This window comes from Chiloscyllium punctatum, chromosome 8 (assembly GCF_047496795.1).
Source record: "Chiloscyllium punctatum isolate Juve2018m chromosome 8, sChiPun1.3, whole genome shotgun sequence".
NCBI classification, from domain to species: domain Eukaryota; kingdom Metazoa; phylum Chordata; class Chondrichthyes; order Orectolobiformes; family Hemiscylliidae; genus Chiloscyllium; species Chiloscyllium punctatum.
In genome coordinates, this window is record NC_092746.1 from 66,178,022 (window position 1) to 66,192,189 (window position 14,168).

Genomic DNA, 14,168 nt, shown 5'->3' on the forward strand with positions numbered 1-14,168 from the left:
TTGCATGCAATAAACAATACCTTGTTATGTTAGACAAGTACCTCTTCTGCTAAGGCACTATGAAAGTCTATCCTCTACCATTGATAATTCGGTATTTCCTTTAGACTCAGCGCAGAAAGGAGAACTGGTGACAATAAACTAAACCCATCATGAATTATCAGTGGCTGATAGTATTTCTTGTTGTATTTTCAGGTATTCTATCTTATTCTTTTACTATCCTAGCTGAAACAAGGAGCTATCTAGCATGACACCTTGGTAACAGGCCACCACAGACACATCACCCTCAAAGCTTTGCTATCTCTGGTTATCCCCTGCAAGACTGGCACTCAGTGGCTGCACTCAGGAGCAGCAACTGAGGTCAGCACTTTTTCAATACAAGTAAACAATTTCTGCTAATTATTATGAAAACTACAAACTAAGCTTAAAATAAAACAAAAGACACAAGAGGTCTCCTGCATATCTACATTTCTGACCCAATTTATGGCACAAAAACCATGCAACCTCATACTGAAATCACTTTCTGTGAATTTTTCCGCCCTCCAAAGCATGTTTCCATGGCAATGTGGATCAAACAGATCCTATATCTGATTAATGTTCTTCTATACTCGCAACTTCATTTGTTTTAGAAATGAACAGTTTAAAGTATAATTATTTATACAAGTTGACATTCTTAACATCTCTATGAGCATCAAAGATCAATAGTCTACTCACAGATGGTTTAGCCATTATACACATATGAGCATGTTATACATCCTCAGCAAGCCTTATGGCTGCATAACAACCAAGCCACCTAAGTTTGTTAACAAGTAGAATTCAGATCACATAAACCCACCATCACTTCATTTTATCTTAAACTAGAAACAATTCCAAAGCATAAACATTTTATAAACTTCATACTTATAAAACTGGCCATGCTTAATTGCCCATAGTGTAAGGTGCATTAGTCAGGGGTAAATATGGGGAATGGGTCTGGGTGGGTCACTCTTCAGAGGGTCAGTGTGGACTTGTTGGGCTGAAGGGCCTGATTCCATACTATAGGGAATTTAATCTAATCTAATCTAAAAACCTCTATAAAGTCACCCCATAACCTCCTATGCTCCAATGAAAAAAGTCCCAGCGTATGTAGCCTTGCCCTTCTACACGAGCTTGGTGTATATTCTAGTCAGTATTTACTATTGAAAATTGTCAATGTTGCAGCTAATAACAGCTGATGGCCTGTTTGAATTTGACTTTAATTTCTGTGGACTTTTAATATTTTAATCAGACTGATTTTGGTATTCCATCTCCAACAAAAATCTTTTTTTGGATTGGCAGTCCTAAATGACTTCGTAATACAAATAATGATAACCACGCTTAATAGATTAAGTATGGAACTAATGTGCATCTTGACATCATTCTGTGCATTTTAAATGTCATATTTAAATGTAAATTTGTTAAAGCTGACCAGAAATCAAGCTTGTTTACAGGTTGGACACTGTTGCAAAACTACTTTTCCTGCTAGGCTTAATCTTTCTGCAGTCCTAATAGAAAACTGTAAATTAAAACTATATACATTGTTTTTTAAGCTTATTTGAATTGATTAGTTGTAGCCAAAAGGCATGCAACATTTTGAAGTCTTTCTATGTATTTGTATCAATAGGAACAGTTGACTTTTCAGGCAGATTATGGGTAATACAACCTGTGTTTAAATTCATGATGGGCATAGGTAAGGTGAATAGCAAAGATCTTTTCTGTGGGGTAGTACGTTCAAAACTAGTTGGCATAGGTTTAAGGTGAGAAGGGAAAGATTTAAAGGGGACCTGAGGGGAAACGCTTTCACAGAGGGTGATTTGTATGTGGAAAGAAGTGCCAGAGGAAGTGGTTGATGCAGGCACAGTTGCAAAATTTAAAAGACATTTGGACAGGTCCATGAGTAGAAAAGGTTTAAAGGGATATCTGACAAATACAGGTAAATGGGACTAGTTTAGTTTGGGAAACTTGATTGGCTTGGACAAGTTGGACGAAAGAGACTATTTCTGGGCCGTTTGACTATATGATTACAAATACTGAAGTGCTAAACTGTATAATGTGCAAAAATCCGGTATTTGTTTACATTTTCACATGTCTAGCATCATAGATTCGTTACAGTATGGAAACAGGCCATTTGGCCTAACACGTCTACAATGACCCTCCAAACAGTGACCCACCCATACCCATTCCCCTACCCTTTTACTCTACATTTACCCTGACTAATACATCTAACCTACACATCCCTGAACACTATTTGAGCATGGTTGATTCATCTAACCTGAACACCTTTAGAATGTGGGAGGAAGCTGGAGCACTCAAAGAAACCCCCGCAGACAGGGGGAGAACGTGCAAACTCCACACAGTCGTCTGAGGCTGGAATCGAACCCGGATCCCTGGCAGTGAATTTTATTTTCTAAATTAAGATTATTCCTGGTTCCAGTCAAGAAGATTCACTGAGGTGATTATTTCCAATACTTGGAACTCTGTCTTATGCAATACTGAAAAATCAAAATCACCTCTATGCAGGGTTTTAAGGTTAAATTTTCTAATTCTACAATAACAAGTTCAAAGTCATTTACACATACCTCACTGCATGAAGCAACAGCACGATGCAGAGGAGTCAACCATTTGTTGTCTTTGGCATTAACTCTAGCTCCTACAAATACAAGTAATAATGTTGCTATTTAGTGATGATCTGCACCAAAATTTTACACCAATTTAATATAATTGCAATGATAGTGAAGGATGAGAAATTTAGTTAAAATGCTTCTGCTCAATGTTCAGTGGATTAGCAAGAATGATTAAAGTGACTTGCAATATTGACCTAAAACAAGGAAGTCCATTGCTAGTAGCAAAACCTAATTAACCTTTTCAATTAAAAGACAGAGTTGGTCAAGACCAGTTTAAAAGAAATTAAAAATGTTAAATTAACAAATATACAATTGTTTATATGAATCTGATAAAGATTTGAGGAAGTGAAGATCAAAATACAAGATAAACACAGCTTGCCTGTTTGATTGAAGGCAACTTAAGAAAATCCAAGCAATTTGGTTTTAAGCACTTTGTAGAACAACTCTTATCACAATTGCCTTCCAGCATCCGCTCTGTAGCTTGGAAGATTGGCTACCCGTATACACAAAAGCAGGATGAATTGAAAAAATTGACATGCAAGTGAAATGCTTTCTTCATTTGACATAGGGGAGTACTTGCTGCAGGTAGTAACAAAGGTTCGAAATTTGAAGTTGGTCATGGGTTAATTTTCAGCCCAGCACAACAGTCAGGAATGGAGAATGAAGCTCTAACCCCCAATCTAGCTGGCAACTCTTCCCAGCCCAGAACTGACATGATTTCCACGAAGGTCATTTCAAAGAGCCGAGAAGCTCGGTAGAAAAAGGTCATCAAGCTCAGAAGGAAAAGTTTATCTTTATTAACATGAAAACTGACATTTTCCAATGCTTGACCATCACAGTTTTCATCAACCCATAGTGGGCTGGCCAGCATGCAATGGAACCACTGAGGTTAGTGGACTGGGCAATCAAAACCCAGTCTAAAATTTACAGACATCGTATCAGACTGGTATAGAGATGTCTTCAGGTTTGGGAACACATCACATTCACTTGGTCAGCAGAGTGGGATAACTGGAGTTTTAATTCATTTCACCTGAACAGTTAAGTATGAGTGCATGTTTAAGTTGACGTGATTTGTTGAATCCTGTTTTTATTTGGTTCTTTCACGCTCTCAGCTAACAAACGGCAAGCAATTGAGTTGCATTTTATAAAAATAATGCTGACAATCCAGCCAAATAAAAGCTCTTAAATGGCTCTGTAAACTATTTTGAGAGTCTGGCTAGTGTGCACCATTGAAATGAGATGTACAGTAAGCTTCAGAGTATTTCATACAGACAGATACAGAAAGTGAAAATACAAAATCCAAATTGTTAACATTTGTCTGGTATTTCCATGGGGCCTGTTCTGATCTCCTGTTGCAACCCAAAAAGATTTTGCAGAAATCCCACAGGAAACACCAACCTTTCTGTAAGCTAGTTGAAGTACATAGTTGAAGTATACCTGATAGAATAAGGAGTTCAATAATTTCAGCATCTCCTAGATATGCAGCAGCATGCAAAGGAGTTCTCTTCTCAGCATCCTACAATGAGAGAAAAAATAATTTTACAGTAAGTCTCTTTGTTGTATCAAAGTGACAATGCCTATAACAGTAGCCTTTGCCACATTACTCCAAATTTAAAACCAAGTAGCAACCTGGTATCTACAGTTGTAGCTAACAGTAAAACAACATTCCATTCAAATTCTGAAGTCCAGGACACATAGTTCATTCCTTGATTCTTACAGCAGAAGAGGCATTATTCAGGCCATCTTACCCGTGGCAGTTCTTTGAAAGAGCTATTCCTTTAAAATCCCATAAGACTTGGAGCGGAAGTAAGGCCATTCGGCCCATCGAGTCCACTCCGCCATTCAATCATGGCTGATGGGCATTTCAACTCCACTTACCCGCATTCTCCCCGTAGCCCTTAATTCCTTGTGACATCAAGAATTTATCAATTTCTGCCTTGAAGACATTCAGCGTCCCAGCCTCCACTGCACTCTGTGGCAGTGAATTCCACAGGCCAACTCCTATATCTTTTCCTCATAAGCTTGAAAGCTTTAGCTCTTCAAGTTTGTGTCTCAATTCCCTCTCGAAAGCTGGTCAAACCTACTCATCACTTTTTCAGGTTGTGTATTCCGGATTATAACTTTCTCCTTTAAAAAGTTCAACTCTGCTCTGGTCCTTTTGTTAATTATCTTAAAAATGTGTCCTGTGGTTATCAACATTTCTACCAAAGGAATAGTTAATCCTTACTCCATCAAAGCTTGTTGCCTTCAGAACTTTTCACCAACTCACATCAGATATCCAAACCTTCCTGAATCAGCAAAAAATCAAGCAGAGGAAAACTAAACCGAAAAGGATTTGTGAAGCCTCAATCAATTAGGATAAATTGGAATTGAAATTAGGTTCATTGGAATTGTGTAGAGCTTATTGATAAATATCTGTAGAAGAAATCATTCTAAATATATAGTCAAAATAGACACAAAATCTGAATCAGAGAGGCCAGCAGCATAATTGGATGTGGCCGTAGGGGAGGCAATGGCCTAGTGGTACTATGCAATTATTCCAGCTAATGTTCTAGGGACCTGGGTTCAAATCCCGGCAGATTGTGGAATTTGATTAGATTAGATTAGATTACTTACAGTGTGGAAACAGGCCCTTTGGCCCAACAAGTCCACACCGCCCCGCCGAAGCGTACCCACCCATACCCCTACATCTACATCTACCCCTTACCTAACACTACGGGCAATTTAGCATGGCCAATTCACCTGACCTGCACATTTTTGGACTGTGGGAGGAAACCGGAGCACCCGGAGAAAACCCACGCAGACACAGGGAGAACGTGCAAACTCCACACAGTCAGTCGCCTGAGGCGGGAATTGAACCCAGGTCTCCGGCGCTGTGAGGCAGCAGTGCTAACCACTGTGCCACCGTGCCGCCTCTTGAAAACACATCTTGAATTAAGAATCTACTCATGACCATAAAATCATTGCTAATTGAAAAACTAATTGCTCAGAAAAAGTCACCTGGCTCACTAATGCTATCCTCACCAGCCCCAGCCGACTTGTAACTCCAGAACCACAGCAATGTGGTTTGATGTTAAACTGTCCTCTGAAATGGCCTTGAAAGTCACTTGGCTGTACCAATCACTTCCATGTCTCTACAAAGAATGAAACTGGGTAAACCGCTTGGAATTGAACAAGGCACCAGAAGAGGTGATGGCAGAAACAGCCTCGTCGATCCTGCAAAATTCTCCTTACTAACATCTCGGGATGAGTGCCAAAATTGGGAGAGCTATCTAACAGACTAGCCAAGCAGCAGCTTGACACTGTCAGTAAGGTATGATTGTTGTAAATGTACCAGCCTCCATCACCTCCTCTGACAGTTTGTGCCATACACACCCCCACCTTCTGTGTGAAGACGTTGCCCTTCGTAATTTTATAAACATTTGCAAGGTCACCCCTCACCCTCTGACATTCTGGGCAAAAATGCCCGCCCCCCATTCAGCCTTGCCAAATTGCTTAAACCCTTCAACCAGGACAACATCCCTTCTGTGTGAAGACGTTGCCCTTCAGATGCCTTTGAAATTTTACCCAAATCACCTTAAGCCTATGCCCTCTAGTTTGGACTCACCTATCCTGGGGAACAAGACCTTGGCTATTCACCCCATCAATGCCCTTCATGATTTTATAAACGTTTGCAAGGTCACCCCTCACCCTCCAACATTCTAGGCAAAAATGCCCCCCCCCCCATTCAGCCTTGCCAAATAGCTGAAACCCTTCAACCACGACAACATCCCTATAAACCTTTTCTGCACCCTTTCAAGTTTAACATCTTTCCCATAGCAAGGAGACCAGAATTGAATGCAATATTCTAAAAGTCGTCTCACCAATGTCCTGTATAGCCACAGCATGACATCCCACCTTCTACACTCAATGCACTGACGAATGAAGGTAAGCATGCCAAATGCCTTTTTCACCATCCTGCCTACCTGCAATCCCACTTTCAAGGAATCATGCACCTGCACTCCTCACTCCCTATGCTCTGCAACACCCTCAAGACCCTACTATTAATTGTACAAATTCTGCCCTGAGTTGCCCTACCAAAATGCAACATCTAACATTTAGCTAAATTAAACTCCACCTGCCACTCCACAGCACATTGACCCATCTGATCAAGATCCCGTTGTACTCGGAGGTAACCTTCTTCACTGTCAACTTCACCACCAATCTTCAAACTAAAGTCATTTACATAAAAATGATGAAAAGCAGTGGGTTCAGCACCTTATGGCACACCGCTGGTCACAGGCCTCCAGCCCGAAAAACAATCCACCACTCTGTCTCCCACCTTCAAGCTAATTTTGCATTCAGTTGGCTAGCTCCTCCTGGATTCCATGTGACTTAACCTTGCTAACCTTCAGTCTACCATGCGGAACCTTATCGAACGCCTTGCTGAAATCAATATAGGCAACATCTACCACTCTGCCTTCAATCTTCTTTGTCATTTCTTCAAAAGCTTAATCAAGTTAGTGAGACACAGTTCCCCACACACAAAGCCATACTGACTCTCACTAATCAGTCCTTGCCTTTCCAATGGAATGTAAATCTTCTCCCACAGAATCGCCTCCAACAACTTACCCACCATAATGTCATCCTTATTAATCTGCTGGCTGTAGATGTATCTTTCAATGACAGCATTGGTAAGAGAGACTACTGCACAATCCTTGGAAAGACCAAGTCCCATCTTCACATTGAGAACATCCTCTATCGTATGGTGTGCCACTATCCTCATGCTAAATTGGACAAACTTCTAACAGATCGAGCCACTCAAGATTGGGCATCCATGACCTACTGTGAGCGATGAGCAGCAGAACTGTATTCATGCACATTCTGCAACTTATGGACTGGTATATTTACCACTACCATCAAACCAGGGGACCAACACTGGTTCAATGGAGAGTGCGGAAGGGCATGATAGCAGCAGTACTAGGCATTCCTAAAACTGAGGTGTCAACTTGGTGAAGCTACAGGAATACTTGCTTGCCAAACAACATAAGCATCAAGTGACAGACAGAGCTAAGTGATCCCACAACCAACAGAACAGACCTATGTTTTGCAATCCTGCCATATCCAATCATGAATGGTGTTGATCAACGAGATACGTCAGTGTAGGAGGACGGTTCACAAATATCACTATCCTCAATAATGGTGGAGCCAAATAAATCAGTGCAAAAAAAAAGGTTCAAACATTCACAGCAATCTTCAGCCAGAAGTGTTGAGTGGATGATCCATCTCAGTGTCCTCCAGTGGTCTCCAGCATCACAGATCTCAGTCTTCAGCAAACTCGATTCACTCCTCATGATATCAAGCAACAGTTGGAGGCACTGGACACTGCAAAGGCCATGGACCCTGACAACATTCCAGCAATAGTACTTCAGACTTGTGCTCCAGAACTTGCAGTTTCCATATCAAAGCTGTTCCAGTGCAGTTACAATACTGACATCTACCTGACAATTGTCCAGTATGGTCTGTCCACAAAAACATAGGACAAATCCAAGCTGAACAATTACTGGCCCATCAGTCTACTCTCAATCATCACAAAAGTGACGCAAGATGTCATCAACCGTGCTATCAATCAACATCTGCTCAGCAATAACCTGCTCAGTGTTGCCCAGATTGGGTTCTGCCAGGGCAACAGCTCCTGACCTCATTTCAGCCTTGGTTTAAACATGGATAAAACGAATTCTGGATTAGAGTGGTGCTGGAAAAGCACAGCAGGTCAGGCAGCATCCGAGGAGCAGGAAAATCGATGTTTCCGGCAAAAGACCTTCATCAGGAATAACCTATTCCTGATGAAGGGCTTTTGCCCAAAACGTAATTTTTTCCTGCTCCTCAGATACTGCCTGACCTGCTGTGCTTTTCCAGCAGCACTCTAATCTAGACTCTGGTTTCCATCATCTGCAGTCCTTGTTTTTACCAAAAGATCTGAATTCCAGAGTTGAGGTTAGAGTTACTGCTCTTGACATCAAGGCTGTATTGGACCAAGTGTGGCATCAAGGATCCCCAGCAAAACTAGAACCAATGGGTACTAGGGGCAAACTCTTTGCTGGTAGAAGCCATATCTGACACATAGGAAGATGGTTATAGTTGCTGGAGGTCACTGATCTCAGCAGGACTACCTTCAGCTGCTTCATCAGTGACCTGCCATCCACCATTAGGTCAGAAGTAGGGATATTTGCCGATGATTGCACAATACTCAGCACCAATCACAATTCCTCAGATACTGAAGCAGTCCATGCTCAAATACAATAAGATCTGGACGATACTGACAGGCTGACAAGTGGCATGTAATATTCACATCTACAAATGCGATGCAATGACCATCTCCAATAAGAGACCAAGCTAACCACCACTCTTGACATTCAGTAGTGTTATTGTTGCTGAATCCCTCACCATTAACTAGAAACTGAACTGGACTCGCCACATAAACACAGTGTCTACAACAACAGGGCAGAAGCTTGGAATACTGCGCTAAGTAATTCATCTCCTGACTCCCCAAAGTCTGTCCATCATCTGAAAGGTATTAGTCAGGTGTGTGATGGAATATTACCAACTTGCCTGGATAGGTGCAGCTCTAAAAACACTTTAGAAGCTTGCACCATTCAGGACAAAGCAGCCTTCTTGAGTGGCACCACATCCACAACCAATGTTCAGTTGCAGCAGTACGTACAATTTATAAGATGCACTGCAGAAATTCACCAAAGATCCTTAGACAGCACCTTCCCTCCATGACCACTTCCATCCAGAAGAACATGGGCAACAGATACATTGGAAGACCACCAGCTACAAAATCCCCATCAAGCTACTTACCATCCGGAGTTGGAAATATTTCTCTATTCTTTTACTTTTGCTGGATAAGAATCCTGGAATTCCCACCCCAACGGCATTGTGCATCAACCTACAGCATATGGACTGCAGTTGTTCAAGAAGGCAGCTCACCACCACCTTCTCAAGAGACACTAGGGATAGGCAATAAATGCTGGCTAGCTAGGAACACCCATAAGTGAGTAAAACAAAACAACAGAAGCACAGCAGATTTCACAGCAACTCCTGCAACTGAAAGAGTTAGGGCATAAAATACAGGAATGACTAAAGACTACAAATACTTCATCAGCTAAAATACAAAAAAGGGCTGAACTCAATTCTTTAAAAACAGATGCTCAAAATTACAAATGAGATGAAAAAAATACGGATTTCCCCAATGGCTAAGTAAGTTTATGCAATCACTAAATCGTGACCAGGAAATTCAATCCCATGGTATGCAAAGAGGTATTTGACCTCAGTTTATGCAATGACAGAGATGTAAGAAACAGCCCAGATTCGAGTGTGGTGAGGCAAGAGCAACACAAGAAAAGAAAATTATAGACGATGTTCTCAAGAAATTCTAAACATTAATACTGTTTTAGGTGAACATTAGGTACATGCTGTTACTGGTTAGACTATCTGTAATAGCAGGATCTTGAATCCTCAGCAACCATTGCTCCTTTACCAGCCTTTTCATCAAATCATTCATTGATAAATATAGCTCCAGTTACACCCACCACTTAGCTCACATCTATTAATTGCATGCTAAGCAGTAGCAAAATTGTTGAAAAGTAATTATTTTTGCGTCCTTTTAAAATAAAAGATAATGGATGAAATGATTACAATATGACCTCTTTCTGTGTTTGTGCAGTTTTTTTAAAAAAGGGAGCGAGTGAGTCCAGTCTGGGAACCAACATGGTTTGTTTAAAGTATATTTCCACCACTCCATGGGAGATTTTTGTGGGTTGTAAAGTGACTCACGCTGTAATTCTAAAAAGACAACAAACAGTACACAGGAAATGTGTAATGTATGAGTCAGAGGTAAAAAGTAATTCATTACTTTAAGAGGATGTATGGCGCTGAATGGAGAAAATAATCTGAATTTCATGCAGTTATTAAATCTCGCTCCTATTGATGTAAACTTACACTAATACCCCAGCAAATTACGTAAAACATCTCTATCATATCTTATTAGAGTTAACAACATCCAAACTATGATGTTGTGGCCATCACAGAAACGTGGATAGAAGAGGGACAGGAATGGTTGTTGGAGGCTCCTGATGACAGATGTTTCAGTAAGATTAGGGAGGGTGGTAAAAAAGGAGTGGGGGGGTGGCGTTGCTAATTAGAAATGGTATAATGGCTGCAGAAAGGCAGAAATAGGGAAGGAGCAATCACCTTGTTGGGTGTTTACTATAGGCCCCAAATAGCAGCAGAGATGTGGAGAAACAGATTGGGAAACAGATTTTGGAAAGGTGCAGAAGCCACAGGGTTGTAGTCAAGGGCGATTTCAATCTCCCAAATATTGACTGGAAGCTCTTTAGATCAAGTAGATTGGTCGGGGCAGTGTTTGTGCAGTGTGTCCAGGAAGCTTTTCTAACTCAGTATATAGATTGTCCGACCAGAGGGGAGGCCATATTGGATTTGGTACTTGGTAACGATCCGGGACAAGTGATGGGCTTGTTAGTGGGTGTGCATTTTGGTGATGGTGACCACAATTCTGTGACTTTCACCTTGGTTATGGAGAGAGATAGATGCGTGCAACAGTGTAGGTTTTACAACTGGGGGAAGGGTAAATACGATGCTGCAAGACAAGATCTGAGGAGCATAAGTTGGGAGCATAGGCTGTCAGGGAAGGATGTCGTTGAAATGTGGAACTTTTTCAAGGAACAGATACGACGTGTCTTTTGATATGTATGTACCTGTCAGGCAGGAAAGAGATGGTCGTGTGAGGGAACCTTGGTTGACGAGGGAGGTTGAATGTCTTGTAAAGAGGAAGAAGGAGGCTTACATCAGGTTGAAGAAACAAGGTTCAGACAGAGCATTGGAGGGATACAGGATAGCCAGAAGGGAGCTGAAGAAAGGGATTAGGAGAGCTAAGTGAGAGCATGAAAAATCTTTGGTGGGTAGGATCAAGGATATGCATATGTGAGAAACATGAGAATGACGAGAACGAGGGTAGGTCCGATCAAGAACAGTAGTGGGAGACTGTGTATTGAGTCGGAAGAGAAAGGAGAGGTCTTGAATGAGTACTTTTCTTCAGTATTTACAAATGAGAGGGGCCGTATTGTTGAAGAAGAGAGTATGAAACAGAATGGTAAGCTAGAGGAGACACTTGTTAGGAAGGAAGATGTGTTGGACATTTTGAAAAACTTGAGGATAGACAAGTCTCCTGGGCCTGACGAGATATATCCTAGGATTATGTGGGAAGCAAGAGAGGAAATTGCAGAGCCGTTGGCAATGATCTTTTGGTCTTCACTGTCAACGGGTGTGGTACCAGGGGACTGGAGAGTGGCGAATGTTGTGCCCTGTTCAAAAAAGGGAATAGGGATAACCCTGGGAATTACAGACCAGTTAGTCTTACTTCAGTGGGGGGCAAAATAATGGAAAGGGTACTGAGGGATAGGATTTATGAGTATCTGGAAAGACACTGCTTGATTAGGGACAGCCAGCATGGATTTGTGAGGGGTAGGTCTTGCCTTACAAGTCTCATTGAATTCTTTGAGGAGGTGACCAAGCATGTGGATGAGGGTAGAGCAGTAGATGTAGTGTACATGGATTTTAGTAAGGTATTTGATAAGGTTCCCCATGTTAGGCTTATGCAGAAAGTCAGGACACATGGGATAGTGGGAAATTTGGCCAGTTGGATAGAGAACTGGCTAACCGGTCGAAGTCAGAGAGTGGTGGTAAATGGTAAATATTCAGCCCGGAGCCCAGTTACACGTGGAGTTCCGCAGGGATCAGTTCTGGGTGCTCTGCTGTTTGTAATCTTTATTAATGACTTGGAAGAGGGAGTCAAAGAGTGGGTCAGTAAATTTGCAGACGATACAAAGATTGGTGGAGTTACGGATAGTGAGAAGGGCTGTTGTCGGCTGCAAAGGGACTTAGATATGATGCAGAGCTGGGCTGAGGAGTGGCAGATGGAGTTCAACCCTGTCAAGTGTGAGGTTGTCCATTTTGCAAGGGCAAATAAGAATGTGGAATGCAGGGTTAACGTTAGAGTTCTTCGTAAGGTGGAGGAGCAGAGGGATCTTGGGGTCTATGTTCATAGCTCTTTGAAAGTTGCTACTCAGGTGGATAGAGCTTGGAAGCAGGCCTATTGTGTATTAGCGTTCATTAGCAGAGGGATTGAATTCAAGAGTCGTGAGATGATGTTGCAGCTGTACAGGACCTTGGTAAGGCCACATGTGGAGTACTGTGTGCAGTTCTGGTCGCCTCATTTTAAGAAAGATGTGGAAGCTTTGGAGAGGGTGCAGAGAAGATTTACCAGGATGTTGCCTGGAATGGAGAATAGGTCGTACGAGGATAGGTTGAGTGTGCTAGGCCTTTTCTCATTGGAACGGCGAAGGATGAGGGGTGACTTGATAGAGGTTTATAAGATGATCAGGAGAATAGATAGAGTAGACAGTCAGAGACTTTTCCCCCGGGTACAACAGAGTGTTACAAGGGGACATAAATTTAAGGTGAAGGGTGGAAGGTATAGGGGGGATGTCAGGGGTAGGTTCTTTATCCAGAGAGTAGTGGGGACATGGAATGCGCTGCCTGTGGGAGTGGCAGAGTCAGAATCATTGGTGACCTTTACGTGGCAATTGGATAGGTACATGGATCGGTGCTTAAGCTAGGACAAATGTTCGGCACAACATCGTGGGCCGAAGGGCCTGTTCTGTGCTGTATTGTTCGATGTTCTATGTTTTAACATAAATTTGTCTTTATAGGTGATGCCATTACATTATAGAGATTCTCTTTGCCCATGCTGAAGTTGCATGTGCCCTAGAGGTGTGTCATAAATGGCTATAGAGGTTGATTAAAAATATCTATCTAAAGGCTCTTGCAGCACATTGGAAATATCTCTACCTCAGGTGAGAAGGGCAGAGTTCAAGTCCCTCCTGCCACAGTGGTGTGTCATTACATGACTGAACAGGCTAATTACTAATAAGATGTGTTCAAGAACCAGGATGGAACAAAGGTTTTGAAGGGCGAAGATGACAAGCAAGGTAGGAGCAATTTGAAAGAATGTTTGGATGCACAGTTGACATCGTAAAAGCTTGTTCAAGATGCATATACAAATGCAAATTAAAGAATTAGCTTAAGGGAAAATAGATCTTCCACTGGTCGGGAATTGTTATTCCAACATAGATAGGTGTTGTGCTTGGGGACTTTGTGGAATCCACATTGCAACATACTCTGAAGGAATTACCCTGGAGATTGAATTTACTGCAGGGTAATTCTTTGACACCAGGAACTCTTCAAAGTCTCGATAAAAACTGAAGACTTTAGAAGGTTCAGATGAAATTCAGTAAAAGAGTTATTCGGGGAAGTTAGACTATGAAATAAATTCTCTAACTTCTGAATAACTATTGAAGTGACCCCATACTTACCTTTCCCATACTCAATTACATCTTTCTCAGACCACTTACATTCCTCAGATCTTGACTTCATACACCCCTCTGGGACCAGATCATTTAGCCCTAC

At 41.7% G+C, this 14,168-nt stretch overlaps 1 protein-coding gene across 4 annotated transcripts in view; it reads right to left on the reverse strand.

The window, feature by feature from the left end:
• ankrd28b (ankyrin repeat domain 28b) overlaps positions 1–14,168 on the reverse strand; it is a 212,250-nt gene that overhangs the window by 92,236 nt on the left and 105,846 nt on the right. For all 4 annotated transcript variants that reach the window (XM_072575703.1, XM_072575701.1, XM_072575702.1 and 1 more), the window contains 2 exons: positions 4,077–4,155; positions 2,595–2,665 (listed from right to left, as the gene is read on the reverse strand). Coding sequence is in view for 2 of the 4 variants with exons in the window: in XM_072575701.1 (XP_072431802.1) it covers positions 2,595–2,665; positions 4,077–4,155 (150 nt within the window). In the remaining 2 variants the exon portion in view is untranslated. The remainder of the gene's footprint in view (positions 1–2,594; positions 2,666–4,076; positions 4,156–14,168) is intronic.